The 18,943-nt window shown below is 50.2% G+C and overlaps 1 protein-coding gene across 3 annotated transcripts in view; it reads right to left on the bottom strand.

Moving 5' to 3' along the window:
- The window catches only part of CAPN9 (calpain 9), a 39,188-nt gene extending 22,126 nt beyond the window's left edge, over positions 1–17,062 (bottom strand). For 2 of the 3 annotated variants that reach the window (XM_055308941.1, XM_055308942.1), the window contains exons 1-6: positions 16,850–17,062; positions 11,602–11,671; positions 8,682–8,800; positions 6,667–6,800; positions 1,720–1,888; positions 672–755 (exon numbers count right to left, since the gene is read on the bottom strand). In XM_055308941.1, coding sequence (XP_055164916.1) covers positions 672–755; positions 1,720–1,888; positions 6,667–6,800; positions 8,682–8,800; positions 11,602–11,671; positions 16,850–17,062 — 789 coding nt within the window. The remainder of the gene's footprint in view (positions 1–671; positions 756–1,719; positions 1,889–6,666; positions 6,801–8,681; positions 8,801–11,601; positions 11,672–16,849) is intronic. The other variant, XM_055308943.1, reaches the window with a different exon arrangement.
- Positions 17,063–18,943: the final 1,881 nt, after the last annotated feature.

Below are 18,943 nucleotides of genomic sequence, written 5' to 3'. Positions count from 1 at the left end.
GGATCAGGAGACCGAATAAAGCTAAAGCAGATGGCCCTCCCCCGTGTGGCTGGGCCTCATCCGATCAGCTGAAGGTCTGAATAGAACTCGAAAAGGTAGAGAAAGAATTCACTCTCTGTGTCTGGCTACCGAGCTGGGACTTTGGTCCTCTTCTGCTCTTAGACTGGGACTTGTACCATTGGTTCTCCCGGTTCTCAGGCTTTTGGCCTAGAACACGACCGCCAGATTTCCTGGGCTTACAGTTTACAGATGGCAGATCATAGGACTTCTCAGCCTCCATAATCATGTGAGCCAATTCCTCATTATCCATCCATCTACCAGTCATCTATTTATCTACCATCTATTGATAGCTCATTGGTTCTGTTTTTTAGAGAACTCTGATTACCCCAGGACTGTTGAAGAATTAGGGGAAAAGAAAAAAGGAAAGAAAAGAAAAAACAAAGCCCAGGCTCTCACAGCAGCTAAACAAGGTTGGTACTGTGGTGGAATCACATGTTTCTCTCTCTGTCTCCCGTTTTGCTCTTTTGGATTCCAGCCTGCCTCCTTTAGATGAGACCTTCTCTAACATGTCTGAAGATATGGTTTAAATTGTGATGCACTAAATAAGTATAAGAGACTAGAGATGCTGAGTCTACTCCTGTACCCCATCCACGGGGGTTCACATCGCCTACCTGGTCAATTCCTGTCACACTGTAGGCATGGCCCTTAATGAGACCAAAAGGCGTCCGGGCTTCAGATTCTGCTGCATTTCTGGTCTAAAATGTGAAAAAAAAAAAAAAAAGCAGCAATGGACTCATTAGGTAAGTCAAGTCTTCCCTACCTGCCCAGACCCAGCTCTGTGCCTGGCCCGGCCCCTTCTGCTCCCCCAGGTGAGAATCATGTGCCTAAAGCATCTAAAGACACCCTTAAGCTGATTAGTGACATACAGCAATTCCCAGTCTCTTCCAGGGTGAGGAGACCCTCATTCCCAGCTCAGACTCCAACGAAAAGTTTACTTTTTTGCCCCCAAACAGGGTAAGTTGACCCCACTCCCCATCATGTAGGACAGCACAAGAGAGAAGTATGATCCCGTACACCAAAGAGAGCATAGGAAGCATTTAACAGTATCACATACAACTCTACGTCACAAATTTGAATGGATAATTTAGTAGCAAAGAATATATTCCCAAGATTAATCCAAGAGAAAACAGAAATCTCAAATAGGTTCTAAGAACTAAGTGAGGTAAGATTATATATATGTGCATGTTTGTATGCATAAAAACATTAGAGAAATACTGTTAGATTCCTATCTACCGATATGAAGGTTTGTAACGATATACGAAGTAGAAAAAAAAAAACAACCCAAAGTTTCGGAGAGGTACAGAGTAAGACTCCATGTAGGAAAATCAAACCCGTCTTCTCCCAGGTGGTGTGTATATGTGCATGCCTGTTTGCACGAGTAAGGAGGGGGTGTGAAGGATGCACGCTGGGTGTCACAGGGCTGGGACCTGAGGAGGGATACCAAAATATGCCTTTATAGATCCAAGGATTGTACTGTCTGATTCAGTGAGTATGCCCTAACTTTATAATTTAAAAAACATTAAATTAAAAATGTTGTTCTAATGAAAATAAATAAACATCGACACCACTGCAGTCACCTGAAAGTCATGCTCCTCCTGGAGCCGGGCCAGGACACCTGCTGAGGACAGCAAGAGGCATGTGAACAGGCAAGTGACTTACATCAATGGAGCAGCCCACCAGAGAGCCCCTCTTCAAGGCCTTCTCTAGAATCTCGTAGAAGTTCTCTGGAGCCTCTTTAGTTGTGAAGGTCTCTGCTACACCCCCCGTGAAGTCTTCCATGGCCTCGATGGTGCTGCCCCCCTTCAGAGCTTCATAGCTACCGTTCAGCCTGTCAGGACGGCAAGGAAGCACGGACGCCGCTGCAGGGAACAAGGAGGGCCACCAGGTGGCGCCCCTTGGCCAGAGATTTTCTAACTTTTTATTATTTTTATTATTATTATTAGAGTGCCAACATATATATAGCATAACACCCAGCGCTCATCAACTCTAAGCAGCATCTCTCCTGGAGGTGCCCTGGGTTGGGTGATGTGGAAGATGGGGAGCAGGGAGGCACCTGGCTTGGAGCTCCCAGGACCCTGGGCTCTCTCTGGGATAGCCAGTGCCAGGTGGTGGAAACAGCTGGACCTGTCCTTGACTGGCCACAGTTCCAAGTGCCAGATCCACAACTTATAAACTGAGGGCTCTGAGGACAACTCACTTACCCAGTGCTTCAGTTTCTGAATTTGCAAGATGAGGGTGATGGGTGTATGCTCCCTCCCAGGATTACTGTGAGGTGTGTTTGTTGTTGTTTGTTGTTTGTTGTTAAGATTTTATTGATTGATTGATAAGAAACACAGAGAGAGGCAGAGACACAGGAAGAGGGAGAAGCAGACTCCCTATAGGGAGCCCGATATGGGACTCGATCCCAGGACCCCGGGATCACGCCCTGGGCCAAAGGCAGACACTCAAACTCTGAGCCACCCATATGCCCCTGCTGTGGTTCTGTCTCTGTTTCTCTTTTTCCCTCCCTCGCTCTTTCTCACACAAAACAGGGAACAGGGGTTGACCGTGAGGGTGTTAGTTATCCATAGACTGAGACAAGGTTGAGTATCTTTTTCTTCCTTTCTGGACAACTCCCAACCATTTTTCCCCTCATAGTTGTCTTTTTTCTTAATATAAGTTGTTTATACATATATAAGCATTATGCTTGAATTTTAAAATAAACTTTTCTGTTTAGAACAGTTTATAGGATTTATAGAAAAGTTTGTAAATAGTACAGGTTCCCATATACCCCTCACCCAATTCCCCCAGTGTTAACATCTTTCATCCGTGTGGTACACTAGTTATAGTGACGGAGCCCAACCATTGTTATTATTAAAGTCCCTACTTTCTTCTTTTTTTTAATTTTTATTTATTTATGATAGGCACACAGTGAGAGAGAGAGAGGCAGAGACACAGGCAGAGGGAGAAGCAGGCTCCATGCACCGGGAGCCCGACATGGGATTCGATCCCGGGTCTCCAGGATCGCGCCCTGGGCCAAAGGCAGGCGCCAAACCACTGCGCCACCCAGGGATCCCCCCTACTTTCTTCTTATTTCCTTAGCTTTTACCTAAGATCCTCTGTTCCAAGAACCCACCCAGCAAATCACATCACACTGAGTCCTCGTGTTTCCTTAGTCCCCTCTTGGCTATGGCAGTGTCTCAGATTTCCCTTGTTTTCCATAATCTTGGTGATTTTGAGGAATACTGTTGGGTGTTTTGTAGAATGGCACTCAATTGGGATCTGTCTGCTGTTTTTCTACTGATTAGACTGGGGTTATGGCTGTAGGGAAGGAAGACCACAGAAGTAAAGTGTCCTTCTCATGACGTCGCATCCAGGGTCCATGCTGTCATCATGACTTATCGCCGTCGATGGTGCCTTGAGCACCAGGTCATGTCCGATAGGTTTCTCCCTTATAAAGTTACTCTCCCTCCCCCTGTCCACACTGTCCTCTTTGGCAGGACATCATTAGTGCAGCCCTCCCTTAAGGAGCAGGGGGTTTTCTCCACCTTAAATTACTTGCAGTTCTTCTATATGGAAGACTTACTCTTTTCCCCAATTTATGTATTCAGTCATTTATTTATATCAGTATGGACTCATGGATATTTACTTTGTACTTTGGTTTGTAAGCCAATGCCACTTGACTTATTTTATTGCTCAAACTGTTCCAGCTCTTGTTACTTTCAACCTCTTCAGCTGGCTCCTGTGTACCTTTGACATAACCCCATCAGTGTGTGTGTGTGTGTGTGTGTGTGTGTGTGTAAAACATTCTCTCTCATGGTACATCTTGGTACTACTAGATGTTCTAGGCTCATCTTGTGAACTTCCCACCCCAGTCCTAGAATCAACCTTAACTCCAAGGATCCCTGGTTCCTTTTATTGGAAAAATAGTATTAGAGACCAAGACCCATGCAGTAGGGGTGCTCGTTGCTGTGGGGTTGCCATTCTTTCTAGGCCCTCTCTGTGGACACAGTGAGGAAATGATATGTGTACATTGACCTAGTACAAACACCTGTATCTCTATTAAACAAAACATGAATTCTGAAGGCTCCTACCCTAAGTAATGACCATAGGCATCATTCTAGCCTCCTTCACTTGCTTCTCTGTAACCTCCTTCCCAACAGTGAGAAACCTAGCTCCACCACCTGCCATCCATTCTCCTTAATTGTTCAACTCTGTATATACATATAATGGTGTCAGAATTGTTGTCCTTGCCCCTGTGAGAAGCAACTTAATCAGCCTGAGTAGAATACTTGCGTATGATTCCTTTTGATTTTAATCTTACAGACCCCATTCATGCCCACAGCTACTCAAGTCAGCTCCCTTTTCATCCTGCCCCTGCAGTGAGTTTGTTGCATAAATTTGCAATGCAGTTAGATGAAATGCATGATCAGAATTTCATCCTGGGATTCCTCATCCTTCTCGATGATTTTTAAATCTTCATGTATTGAGCTTCATTCTTTGTGCTGTAAGGTTTTATGGGTTTGATAGATGAGTGGTGTCATGTATTCACTATTACAGTGTCATATAGAATAGTTTCACCACGCTAAAAAAAGATTCCTTGTGCTCCACATATTCATCCTTAACTCTGTCCTTCCCTCCCCATGAGCCTCTGGCAACCACTGATCTTTTTACTGTCTCCATAGTTTTGCCTTTTCCAGAATGTCATATAATTGGAATCATACAGTATGTAGGTAGCCTTTTCAGATTGGCTTCTTTCACCTAGCAATATGCATTTAAGATTCATCCGTTTCTTTTCATGACTTGATAGCTCATTTTTTAAATCACGAAATAATTTTCCATTGCCTGGATGTACCACCATTTGTTTATCCATTCGTTTTGAAGGACATCCTGGTTACTTCCAGTTTTTGGCAATTATAAATAATGGCATAATAAACATTTGTATGCGGGTCTCTGTGTAGACATAGTTTTTATCCAACTCATTTGAGTAAAAGTAACTTTTTACCAGACTCATTTACCAAGGAGTGGGATTGTTGAACTATTAGGTAAGACTACGTTTTGTAAGAAACTGCCAAAAGGGCTTTCAAAATGGCTGAACCATTTTGCATTCCTACCACGAATGAATGAGAGTTCTGGTCATTGGAGATGACCAGTGGTCATCTCCATTGGTCATTGGAGCAAAGATGCTCTCCATCTTTGTCAGCAATTGATGCTATGTGCGGTGGTATTTTGCTATTGTTTTAATTTGTAATTTCCCAATGACAAATAATGCTGAGCATCTTTCCATGTGCTTATTTGCTATCTGTAGAACATTTTTGGTGAGGTGTATCCCAATTGTTTTTGGCCTCTTCTAATGACTAAAAATAAAGATTTTCTTTTTAGGAAACTTATTCTTCACTCTTTGGGTAAATACCCTTCATTTTCCACTGGATCCCACTGGCTGGGATCCCTGACCCAAGCCATTTCCACTGCTGCAGCGGGAGGATGTCCCTGGGCTGGGGTAACCGACGATGGAGCCATGCCCACCCAGCCCTGGAAAGGACAGGTGCTGGAGAGGCCCTGGAGAGGATCTTGCTGAGGTCTCCTGGTGGAGGACTCACCACGAGGCAGAGCTGGGGCTGGGTTCCCTGGCTGTGCCTATGCCCCTTTGCCCACCTGGAACCTCTCAAGTGGCTCTGAGGGGGTGGACGCAGATGAGCATGGGGGGGTGTTGCGCTGTACACCTTTGGTTCTTCTTTGATGGCTTTAATTCTGCTGATTACAAGATTAATTAAACCTCTGTTTACCTTCTCTTAATTTTGCCACTTGCCAGAGTTAGAAGCACAACTGTTCTTCTCAGCTCCCATCTCTGAAGACAGGGTTCCCATGGCTTAAAGATCCAGGATGAGCCCAAGAGGGACTCCCAGGGTAGCTCTACTGTCAGGTGAGTACAGAGCTCAGGCTACTGTGGCCTTTTGCTGACAAGCTGAGGGCCTACAAATCAAGAGTGCTGGATGGAACTAAGGTCATGTGATAGGTGATTAAAAATCACTGTCTGGATTCCACATACCCTGAGCTTCCTCAGCTCATTAAATCCACAGAGACAGAAGTCAGCATGGTGGTTGCCAGGGACTGGGCACGGGGGGGATGGGGAGTGGGAGGTTAGTGGGTGCAGAGTTTCAGTTTTCCAAGTTCTAGACGTAGATGCTGGTAAGGGTTGCACAGCAATGTGAATGCATGCAATGCCACTGAGCTATACACTTAAAAGTGATTCAAGTGGTAAAATTTACCAAACAGACCAGATGTTGGAGTCATGACAGTGCTTGGTGGGAAGTTGGGAGACCAAGTCTCTTAACACATCTAGATTTTCCTCCATCTACCCTCCTAGCTCTTTGGAAGGCCAGACACAGGAAGGACATGTGTTGCCACTACAACCAAGGATTGGCACAGCAAGGCCAGGCCAGTAAAACTGTCCGGTGCTCCTAACTACCCTCCAACCCTGGCTGAGCCCCAGGCCTATTGGCCCCATTGGGCTACACCTGTGAATCCGGAGCCTCCAGGTCCCTATTCATTGAAGCTCTCTGAAAAAGCCCCAGGAGTGGAGACCTGCTTCGTGGACAGAGCCTGCCCATGCAAGGGGGCACTCACTTGGCATAGGCTTTTTCCAGCAAGGCACTCCAGAACTCACTGTGGTCAGCGGAGTAGAGGAAAATCAAGCGGTCCCTGAAGGTGGGCAGCCGGTCATCGATGACCACATCCAGCCATTCACTGTGCTGCCAGAACTGTAGGCCAGGATAGAGACAGAAATCATGGGGGTGAGTCACAGGGGAGGGCCAGCCCCATCTGTACATGTTTATCACTTGGCTCTTTCTCCCTTGGATCAAACTGCCCTTATGGTCCTGCAGAAACTCACATGTGGCTTCCGTGATAGGGCCACATAGACTGTGTCCACTGAGCCACTGACTGAGCATCCATCCCACCAATGACATCCACTTGAAGACCCATGTAGACCCACCAAAGCCAGGGGCCAGTGGGACAGGGTGACACGTGGACACTGCCGGGTGGGCAGAGTTAGTTCTTTCTCACCAGGAGTGGGTGTAGTGTGGGGTTTGCTCTGCTGTTGCACAGCACAGTTCTCTATGTCCCCCTGTCAACCAGTTTCAGGGTGTCTCAGGTGTTCCTTCATCTTGAGTTCCCTCCTTGCCTGGGGGTGGAAACTCTAAGACCGATTTTTTTTTTGGTCACACATTTTTTTTCCACACACAGAGAGAGGCTGTAATGAGGCAGGTGGTCACTGGTGCAGGTGTGCAGACCTGAGGTGTGTGTGCATATGTTCTTATGTGCTTACACACGTGTCCATGTACATGTGTGCATGTGTTCACACGCATGTAGGCATGCATTTGCGTATTGCGTGCCTACATGTATGAGTGTGCGCATGTATGTGCTTGTGTGTGTGTGTGTGTGTGTGTGTGTGTTCCTTCTGTTCCTTCTCATCCAGTTGGCCCAAGAGAGATGCTAAGGTAAGAAGAAAGAGGGAAGCAGAAGGGCCTTGGGAGCTGTTTATTTCCAGCGTGGCTGGGGCATCCTGAGCGGCTCTATGTCAGTGATTCCACCCCAGTCAGACCAGGCCGCCCAGTGTCTGGCCCAGATTGTGTGTGTTTGAAGGAATACTCCCTTGGGCTCCCAGTGATGGGCTCTAAGGGGTGTGTTGGGAGGCAGCACAGTGTAGGACCTTACTACCACCTGCCCTAGCTGGATTCCCACTTGGGAGTTTCACCCTTCCAGCACAAGTCACTTCAGGCTTTCTTGGGGGCATTTGTGACTTCATGTTCCACGGAGGCACTGCCCGGGCCTCAGAGGTTCCTGAAGCAGGTGCAGGTTTGGGGAAGGTGGAGGTACAGGGGACAGAAGGGCATGCCTGCCTCATGCTGCCTCCTTCATAGGACCCCTTTTAGTTCTGCGAACCCCACAAGGTTGATGTCAGTCATTTTTCCAGGCAGCATGTGAAGGCTGGGCGTGCGAGGAAATCTGCCCAAGGTCACTCGCATAGGTATGGGGCAGGGCGGGTGTCAGTGTGTGCTCGGACCCCAGGCAGGGACTGCGGGGGGAGGAGAGGACCGGGGCTGGGGCTGTGAGAAAACCATAAACCAACTCCCAGGCAGGCTGTGCCCGGAGTGTGGCTCTGCGGGGGGGCCCACTGGGGTGACGTGTGTCCTCCCAGGGCCCCCAGGAGGTGATGTCTCAGTGCTTCTGTCCGTTTCTACTTCTTACGCTTACTCATATCTCCAAATCTGTATTTCTTTAATAGAGAGGATGTCCCAGTTTATGAGAAATAATCCAGTTCCTGGGAGATAGAATCTTTCTGGGCCATTTCCTCTAAAAGCACCACGTATTCCAAAGACGAAAACCCATTAATGTGGACCTCCAGACTTGCCGAAGTAGTGCTTGAAGCCTTACTGCCCACTTTCCGAAAGGGCTCACCACGGGATGCCTGTGCTGTCCTTCTAACGCACTCAGAGGCCATCCCTTGACACAACCTGGTTTGGGGTGCAGTTTTCACACATATAGTCAGATCTCTTCCAGGATTACCAAGCAGTTGAAGAGGCGCATGACGTCATGCTGGGCCCCAAAGAGCTAACTCCCCTGACCGGGCTCCCTCTTACCTGGAAGTGGAATATCCCAGCATAACCAGGTCCAAAGCTTTGGTCCTGGGGAACGACTCTGGCCAGAGCTTTTTCATTAAGTGTGAGGGAGGCAATGGCAGCTAATAGCCAGCAGTCGCCTGCAAAAGGAAAGCCATAAATCACCGTCTTCATTGCCAATTTACAGTGAATGGGAAACGCTATGCCAGAAGGAGAGGTGGGGCATTCCAGATGTGGCCACATCTTTTCTGCATTTCAGAAAATGGACAGAATGCCAACAAATGCTTCTGTCCTCCCCTTCTGCCTCCCTTCCTGGCTCTTCTATTGCCTGGTTTATCATGCACAGCTGTTGCCGTCTGGGCAATGTTATAGGATATGCTTACTTGAGTTTCAGACATATGCTCCATTATGCATCAGCTCTGTGCAGTTCCAGAGGCTTCCCTTCCAGAGGCCAAGGCTGCATACATTAGTATCAGCAGAGCTGGGCAAGTAGGCATTTCATAGCTGCAGCCCAAGAAATTGGGGGTCTTCAGAAATGGGGCACATGCCACTGGTTCCCAACACATCAGCTGCTCTTGGGCAGCCTGGGGTCCGGCTATGGGGAGATGCTAATGAGAAGGGACACAGAATATTTCAGAATCATTTGTTCATCAAACTTCACTGAGTGCCTCCCCGGTGGAGGTCCCTGCTCTCAGCTCTGGGGTGGTCAGGGTGGGTCAGAGTCTGGTGGAGGGGCCCCTTGATGTTGCCGACCTCCTCCCCATTCTTCTCCAAGTTATGGCTTTGCTCAATGTAGGACAGTGTGTTTCTTTTCCTAGAGTGAAGCAGCTTATGTCTATTCAGCCAGGAATGCCCTGAAGGGGTGGGGGCATTCAGAAGCCAGTGCCATTCATATCATTTAAACCAAAGGAAAGAAACTCAACCACAAAGTGATATTGCTTTCTCTTTCTGCTGGGCCAGTGTGGATGCATGGTATTGGTCATATCAGAGCTATGCCCAGAGAGGGTACCTCTGAAGGTCAGTTCATCAGGCAGCTGGGCGGATAATAGCATACAGCGGCCCACTAGCAGGAAGGGCAGGTGATGGTGTTGGTGGTGTTCTAGCTCTTATTTCGGGAGGCAGGTTCACAGTTGTTCATTTCATGGTTATCCTCCATAGCCTATACATACAATACGTACAATTACGTGCAATATTTAGAACTAATAAAAATACTACTAAGTGGAGCACCCGGGTGGATCAGTTGGTTAAGCAAGTCATAATCCCGGGGTCCTGGGATTGAGTCCCACATCGAGCTCCCTGCTCAGCAAGGAGTCTACCTCTCCTTCTCCATCTCCCTCTGCCTCTCCCCACTGCTTGTGCTCTCTCTTTCTCAAATAAATAAATAAAATCTTTTTTTAAGGTGTTACAAAATAATAGTTACAATCAACACCAACCAATGTTAAATATGCAGTTGTAGTTCCAAATAGATGTTTGCACTTATGCTACAAACCAAAAGAGCCTGTCCTATGCCTTTCTATTGAATAGCAAGGTAGGGTGGGGCAGTGAGGGGAGGCAGAGAAAGAGTTTGGGGGGAGAGATGAGAGAGGACATGAGGAAGGGGCAGGCAGAGTGTCCCAGAGAAGGCTTACCCCCAGCAAAGGAAGACCAATCTGAAGGTAATTTTTTTTTTCAAAAAGTCAAAGGGTGTGTAATTCTATCATCTATGCACAGTTGACCCTTGAACAACATGGGAGGAAGGGACACCAACCTCCCACCCCCACAGTCAGAAATCCATGGATAACTTTTGATTCTCCCAAAACTTAACAACCAGTAGCCTGCAACTGACCCGAGTCCTTACTGATAACATAAATAGGCAACTGACACAAGTTTTGTATGTTCTATGTGTTCTAAACTGCATTCCTGTAATAGAGTAAGCTAGCGAAAAGAAAATGTTCATAAGAAAATCATAAGGAAGAGGAAATCCTTTGATATAAGATTCTATGTTATCCAAAAAGAAATCCACATATAAGTGGGCCCATGTTCAAGGATCAACTGTGTCGTGGGTCAGTTGATCAATCAATTGATCTATTTATTATCAACTGTCATCACTCTAGGTTTGGGACTCTGGGCTCTGTGTTTGGAGTAGCTGGTTGGTGAGCACTGAGGCTACAGCATGACCCACAGCAACCATTAGACCCTAATGGTAACTCAGCTATAGGCCAGGCCTCATAAGCTTGTGGCTCTACTGGTGATTTTTTTTCTTTCTTTCTTTTTTTTTTTTTTATGTCTTTTTGTTTTCATAGATAAAATAAAGGTAACCTGGTTCAATTTTGGACTAAATCCTGAAATGCAAGACCCAATTTAATGGACTTGGGGGCACACTCAGGCAAATTTTAGGAAGGAGATTGTGAAGCTCCTGGGGGGAGTCCCCAGAGTCTGAGCCCCTGGGGGGCATTATGGCCTAATGGTTAAGAGCAAGTTCAGATCCTGACTGCCTAGCTATCACTCCTGTGACTTAGGTTACTCAGCCTCCCTCAACTTTCATTTCTCATCTGTAAAATCAGAAGGGTGACTGGGAAGATGACCCAGTGACCAAGTTAATGCATGAAAGTTATTAGCTGTGTCATGGTACAGGGAGCCAGACCAGCACCGCTGGGTATCTCCATTGTCTGTGAACTTCTGAGCCTCACACAGCAAGCACATCCACCCCCAGGAGATCAAGAGTGCAAAGAGCCTGGGGTCCACTGGGCTCCATCTGGGAGAGCAGACTGGCAGACTGGGAGAGGGGAGAGGAGGAAGTAGCGGGTGGTAGCAGCAATGTTCCCCCAAACCCTGTCATCGTGGGCTTCCAGAGGTCCCATCCTGCTCTTGCCATGGTGGCAGCTCAGAGGCCCTATCCTGCTGGCCCCTAGGGGTGCCTTTCCAACCCCCCTCTCTCCATGCTCCATCCCCTCACACTTACCAAGCTCCCCCTGGCAGATATCTGTCCTGGTGGCCCCTCCAAGAATGAATTCTGGGTTTTTCACTATTTCCTGGAAGAAAAAAGGCGTTACTGGGCCAGTGTGATTGAAGCGGGCTCATAGTCTCTCTCCTTTCTGGGAGCAGAAGGCTTTCTTCTTGTATTTGATTCTGTTTCTGTGAAGCGATGCCACACACTCAGGCCATTCTCTGGCAGATGGCACCACCACCCCCTAGGGAGATCCTGCCTTCTGGGCAGCCCCTCAGTGCAGTCCTCTGGCCAAACAACTTCTGCCTGACTACAAAGGAGGACCATGAACTGAAAATTCTCATTGCCACCCAGGCCCTTGAGCTAGCAGTCAGGGCTGGGGGCAGGGGGACGGGGGCATAATTTCTCTGTTTAGGGGCATTTTTCCTTCTATGGGCTTCAAATTTCTCATCTTAAAATGAGGTAATACACACACCACAGACCAGTGCTTAGGATTAAATACAAACTTACCCTTACCCACCCAACTTCTTTTTTAAAATAAACATTGTGCATATATATACACATACATATATACCTATATATAGACACTATATCGTGAGATATAAGTGCACATACCTCTCATGTAACTTTACCTCAATGCATTACATATATTTTATTCTGTATTACACATAATTATATTATTATAGACCATAAACAAGTGAACGGACATACAAGTTCAGGAGTGGTAAGTACCAGGGTAGATAGTGATAGGGTGAGATGGAGGCTATTTTAGCTGGAGCAGTCAAGGAGGGCCTCTCAGGGAAGCACATAGTTGAGAGTCATGTGAGGGTCCAGGGAGAAAAAACAACAAATCGTGAGACATAGAGGAAAGTTCTGGCACACAGTGTCGATGCTCGGTCATTTTAATAGGATCTGGACTCAGGCTGAGTCAGGGATTCTTCTCAAATATTTCTCAAAACAGGACTGGAGGCAGAAGTCCTCATCAGTACCTGGGTGGATGCCACAAGCTCTGCCTTGAATGGTCTCCCTCAAGCTCCCCAGAACCCTACTTCTCTTCTGGTCTGTGTCAGCGGGGGGATGGGGGCCAATCTCCTGGCTGGCCCATGCAGACACTCTCACACTGCTCTCCCCATCCTGTGAGTCCGGCTCCTCGGGGTGTTTGCAGGTGGCTCTGAGCCATGCCCCTGGGAAGGTGCAAACCGGGAAAATATGCTCTCCACAGGAGTCCTCCCTGATCAACAGAGGGGCTCTGGGCAGGCCATCCAGCTTCTGAACCAGGCTTTGTTTCCATGTGTCATATGAGACATAGACCACCTTTCTCCATCTTGGACATTTAGGGATAGGTGCACAATGTGCATTGGAGCCCCTTCCCCAAAGAACACCCCAGTAGTTCCCACAATGCTCCATACACAGCCAGCCTCTATCAGGGGAGCACTGTAGGGCTCTAGCCAGCAAAACTCCAACCCCAGGGCCCTCATCCCTATATGGACATAAAATGGACTCTGAAGGCTGGCAGATCCTGCTTGGTGGGCTATGACAGACGCTGGGCCTCCCAGGGGTCAGATGGGCTGTAGGCGAGGAGGCCCCTGGCTCCCCCTCACAGCCCTTCCCTCCCCCGCCTTCAGCTGGCCCATCCTGCCAACTGTGCCGGCAGATGCCACTGCCTCTCAGCTACATCTTGCAGTTAGTTGTTTCTGTCCAAGAGAGTTTTATCAAATTGCATCGAACTGGATGGATGGAGAAAAATACAAAAAGAGAAAACTCAGAAGCTCTCATGAAGTGAACAGGAATTAGCCATCCAGGTGAATTGGTGAGATCTGCGATGCATGGCTGATGCATGGGCCCATCCAGTGTTCCTGGGTGTCGGTGAATCCACGAGCCATCCCGGGGTTTCTGTGAATGTGCGAGCAGGAGGGGTGGCTGCGCTGCCCCGGGCCATGTGGCCGCATATGCTGACAGATGCAGGTCTCACATGTGGGGAGCCTGTGACTTGTGTAGGTGTGCATGTGTATGGTCCATGCATATGTCTCCCAGGTATACTGGTAAGAGCATTGCATTTGTGCCTGGGCGTCTGTGTGTGTGTGTGTGGGGGGGGGGGCAGAGGTATGTGTGTTCTTGTGAAATGCTGTCTGGGGCCTTGAGGAAGAGGGTTACCCATTACAGTCATATGACAGGAAGACCAGAAGAGTCTGGACAAACCCGAAGTGAACCCAGACTGAGACTGGGGTGGCTGGGGATGGAGGCAGGAGGTCCGAGGCCAGGCGTCCTGGCATGCTAGCTCCTGGGTCTATTCTGTTCACTTTGTACAGCATCAGGGGCTCAGCCATGCTTGTAGACTTTTCTTTACTTAGTAATTACATTGAGGGGAGAAGAATCACATTTCTAACAGGTTTGAAGAGGCTGGGCCCTATGATTGACAGCTGTGTGCTACTCGAGGCCTTGAAGGCACATGCCACTGGGGTCACTTGCCACTGTGTACACAGGCTACCAGAGGGCTGTCGGCCTTGACATCTTCAGCAAAGAGGTATCCCGGGTGAGAAATTAGGGAAGGAATTGCACAGAAGAAAGTGGATGGATGCAGGCAGACGGGGAGTGGGGGAGAAAAAGGTCGAAGGAAGCCCTTCTGAGCTGAAGAAGTCAGGCTTCGGGCCCAGGAAATCAGGCCCTTGGCTGGACTGCACCCCGGCTGCTGTACCCCAGACCTGCTCCTCCCCACTCTGACACACGGCCCTTTCCAAGAGGCCCACTGCAGGTGATTTCACCTCTCCAGGCAGAGCCTTTCACCCCACCCCGCTGCAGGCCCCCAGGTGATCCCCCTCAATGCCCGCCTTGCCCTGGGCTCCCTGGAGGGCCAGCCTGGCTGCCTGGGGCCCTCTGATGTCCCCCTGACTTTTCAGAGAACGGCTGCTCAGGTGCTCACTTCACACCCCGCCCCGCCCACAAGCACAGCTGTGTTTGACAAGAAGGTGGTGCTGGGGAGGGCACCCTGCCCCACGGTCCGGCCCCACTGGGCAGCTCTGCACTTGCTGTCTGAACACGCACCACCTAGGTGCCCAACACCAGTGCAAGCAGCACCCAAGCCACAAAGGCCTTCTGGAGGGACGCTGGCAACTCTTACCATCATCCCTCCCACCAGCCCACCCCCATACCAGGGACCCTGGACCTCAGTCCTCAAAGCTCCCCCCTCCCGCCCCAGCCCCTTGCTCCCGATTTCACAGAAGCCTGTAAGAGGTCTGCAAAACCCCCAGCCCCCGGACAGCAAACAGCTCGGTGTGTTCCTGGGGGGAGGACAGAAGGGACAGCGTCAGTTGCAGGCAAAGCGAGAGGCAGAGCAAATTCAGAGAATGAATCCCTAGGAAGGAGAGCAACAGTGGGCCCGAGTTAAGGTAATAAAGAAATTGTTCTGCCTTTGGCCGAGGGTAGGGGACCCGAGTGGGTGGCGGCCCCACCCATCATTTGGGGCAACCCCGAGAGATCAGTGGTGACGAGGAGCACCTCCTAGAGCTGAGATGAGGAACTCTGGCATCCCTCGGAGGTCCCGGGGCCCCTGTTACCCTCCACCCGTGCCAACAAGGCATTCTCCACCCGGGCCTGTGTGCCTCGAGGTTTTATGTTGCAGAAATTCCAATTTTGGCAAAGAAGGTGACTTGTATGCGGCAGAGTTACACGTTAGGTCAGGAGGTGGCGGTGCAGACCCCAAGGGCAGGGCGCTCTCCTCCCCCCGGGGATGCTGATGCGTCGGGTTACAATTCCAGTGGCGGCAACCGCAGTCACGGAGGCATATTTAAGGCTCTTTTCTGCATGCTCTACACGTCCACGCAGTCATTCCTGCAACAGCCCTACAAGGGAGGTGGCATTATGACCCCCTTTTGGGGTGTGCAGCTCAGGCCCCCTAGCAGTGGGGATTGGCTGTTCCCTCTGGAGAGGGTGCGAAAAAGATCTCTTCTAAGATCCTGGCTTTCAGGGGTACCGTGTCTGGCGACTCAGCGGTGAGGGGCACAGACACGGGTGACCTGGTCTCCCCGACACAAGGCAACTGAAGGCCCCTTCCGGCTCCAGAGTGCCCCCTGTAACTGGAGGAGGCTTTCATGGGGCCACATCATAGCCCGGAGGCTCCTGCTCCCTGTTTGTCCACAGGTATTGATCCTGAGAGCACCTGTGATCACCTGCTAAATGTCCTGCAGGCACTATTTGTGTGGGGTCTGAAGAGGACATGTAGCCACCGTTGGTGGTGTCACTCGGAGGTGACACCCATAAGGGTAATCATGACAGCAGCTGCTATTTACTGCAGCCTCTTGCTGGATGTTGGATCTACATTGGTCATTACTGTTCCCACCTCACGGGTGAGAGGACTGAGGTTTGGAGAAGTTAAGTGGCAGGACCACAGTCTTGGGACAAGTCAGCAGTAGGGTGGGACCGGCACTCATGGCCTCACCTTTTGTCCAGCCCTCTTTGCACTCTCCTTGTCCATAGCAACCTGTCCCCAGAGGAGCCGCCCCCCAGGGCCAGTCCCCACCTAGAAGGAATGACAGCCCGCAGCCCCCGGGCGAAGGTCAAGGCCTGGCTAACCCAGCACAGCAAATATTGACTCCTTGTGTGAGGCACCAGCTGGCACCCCTGGAGCCCATCACCTCCAGACTGTTGGGGGTGGGGCAGCGGGGACCCTGGCCTCCCTCTGGGAAATGAGACGAGTGGTTTGGGCAGAGGAGCCCTGCTTCCTGAGGGTTCCATCCATCACATGCGCACTGAGCACTTGCTGCATGAATGTCCATCCACGGTGAGCATCCTGGGCTGCAGCCAGAAGCGAAGGGACAGTCCACATGCATCCCAGCGGCATCCACACTTGGACGAGACTGCCTCCCACCCAGCTCTGCATGTTTGCCTTGGGTTCCCGTAGAATGTGTCACCAGACACTTGTCTTAGATAAGCCTTGACTCCCACTCACCACTTACAGACAAGCCCCTCTCTAGCTCCAGGTCCCAGTCCCAGGCTCACCTTGGTGGGAGTCAGACAGCTGAGGGTGGGGTGTAGCCAGGCACCCTGGGCACGGCCCCGGAGCATCCCTGGCCTGCTGGTGTTTGCCCCCTGTGGGGCATTCTCTGTGCAAACTGCACAGCATCTCAACAGTACGCTTGGCCGACGTGCCCGGCAGATGCGTCTGTGTACAACCCCCACCCCCAGACCCTCCTCTCCTTGCACCCCCTGCGGGGCTGCTGGGTCCACACCCCTGCCTGCCGTTCCCACCACTTTCTCTTGCACTCACCCCTGGCCTTTTCCACACGAAGGGGATCTGGGGTCTCTCGCTATAGAAGAGAGAGGAGCTGTTGGCTGGGAAGTCTGGATCCTCAAACAGGATGCCCTTCTGCACGCACTCCTGCCTCAGCTGCTCAAAGCTCTGGCCTGAGGAGTGGGTGATGCGGGCGTCCTTGGGAACCAGGTGCTTCTGGGGCCCTGGGGCCCGATACAGGTAAGGCATGGCCGGTCCCCTGGTGGTAGCCCCTGGTCAGCGATAGGTGGGAAAAAGCAAGACGAGTGTGCTAGTCAAGGAGCCAGCTCAGAAAAACCTGGGCTCAGTGGCCCTTGGCCTCTTCCTGTTTGCCTGGGAACCTCCCTGTTAAGACTAGTGAGGCACGCCCTGATGGCAAACTGTAGAGAGAGCTCTCTGCCCTCCCAGGGGCTCCTGCAGACCCAGGGGAACACTGAGCCTGGGCCGATTCTGGGCAGAGGCAGCAAACTCTGCTTAATGCCATGAGAGAGGATTGCTTTACAGGGAAAGAGAACAAGAAACCAAATTGGCCCTGGAGGCGGCGGGCAGCGTTCGCTTTGCAGGAGGAGATGCACTGTGTGTTCTTGAATCACGTCTGAAGGCAGAGAGCTGCAGGGTTTTGTAGTTGGAAGGGAGCCTAGTGAGCCGTCGTGGCCCCTACGACCTGACCAGAGCTTACCCCGCTCTCTCTCAGACTCCCTCATTCTGATTTAGAGCAGGGTCAGCAAACTTCTCCTGTAAAGAGCCAGCTAGTCAATACTTTTGGTTCTGTGGGCCATATGGTCTGTGTTGCAAATACTCAGTTTGGGGGGTTGAGCATGAAAGCAGCCGTGGACACTATGTGATGAATCAGCATGGCTGTGTGCCAATAAAACTTTATTTACAAGAGCAGATGGGGGCCGGATGTCGTCCAGCCAGAATTTGGTGACTGGCTTGATACAGGCGTGCTCACAGAGGGCATCAGCTCCTCCTCCCCGCACAGGTGCCTCCGTTCTCCAACCTTCCTGGCAGCAGGTGTCAGGAAAACATTTGCAAAAACAAATATCATATTAATACAATTCCATGTCCTGTAGACTCTACAAACAACATTTCACATCTGAGCAGAAAGGAAGTTCAGGGGTTGGAGGCAGTTTAATAAAAATATTACCCGCCGTGTGAAGCCCCTGGTCTTCTAAGGACTTTGCAACGATTTCTCTGCGCTTCTCCAACTGGTCGCAGTGGCTGCTGGAGTCGCAGGGCCTCGAGTTAGTGGGTGTAGTGAAAAGCCTATGACGTGAGTTTTTTGAGGACCTCTCAGTTCCCAGGAATGTCCATTTAATTCTACGCACTTTCCGTCGAGTGGGTCCTGCATATTGTTTTGCAGGGAATGTGTAGACATCATAGTTGGTGACATCTGGGTTGAGCTCCCAGTTTTGCCAGGAGTGACCTTGGGCAAACAGTCTGTGCCTATTTCCTCACGTGAGTCAGGACAACAGGGTCTCCCAGGGCTGCAGGGGGATTATGGGATCGAAGCAGCTTGCGGAGCCTGGCATATATGTAGGATCAGGAGCTGCAGGTTCATCCCACCTGTCCTGTCCTCTCTGTCCCCTGCCCCATACCACAGACATAGGCTCTCACGAGCCTCCTTTGTTGTGTCTCTTTATCCGCACAATACGGGGTCAGGAATGATTCTGTGCTAGAAACGGTGTTGTTGGCCGAGTCCTGGGTCCCGCTGCCCTGCAGACAGCTCTATTTAGATGTGATTAAGGACAAGAGCCAGGGAGACAGATGTGACAGCATGAGGGCCATCCATTTCTGGATCATTTCAAGGCAATGATCACCAGCCCAGGTTTCTGAGAGTTTCCCCTTCAGATGCCCCAGCAAGGGGGGAAAGGAAGCCTGAAGTGAGATTCAATGCTGGGGAGAGTGGTGAAGGTCCCCTTCCTGTTGGACCCTTCCCAAGCGCCATGAGGCTGTGTCCTTATTCCGTTCCCATAACAAACCCCTCTCTGGGCAGGAGTCTCTTCACCTGGTCTCTCCTAAATGGAATGGAAGAAGCAGTCCTTTCTTCTGGAAGCCTATTTTAGTGACTGGGAACTCATAGACAGCATT

The sequence above is a fragment of the Nyctereutes procyonoides genome, unplaced genomic scaffold (genome assembly GCF_905146905.1).
Source record: "Nyctereutes procyonoides isolate TBG_1078 unplaced genomic scaffold, NYPRO_anot_genome, whole genome shotgun sequence".
NCBI lineage: Eukaryota > Metazoa > Chordata > Mammalia > Carnivora > Canidae > Nyctereutes > Nyctereutes procyonoides.
The sequence above is the reverse complement of the archived record's forward strand: the minus strand, read 5'-3'. Positions and strand labels throughout refer to the sequence as shown.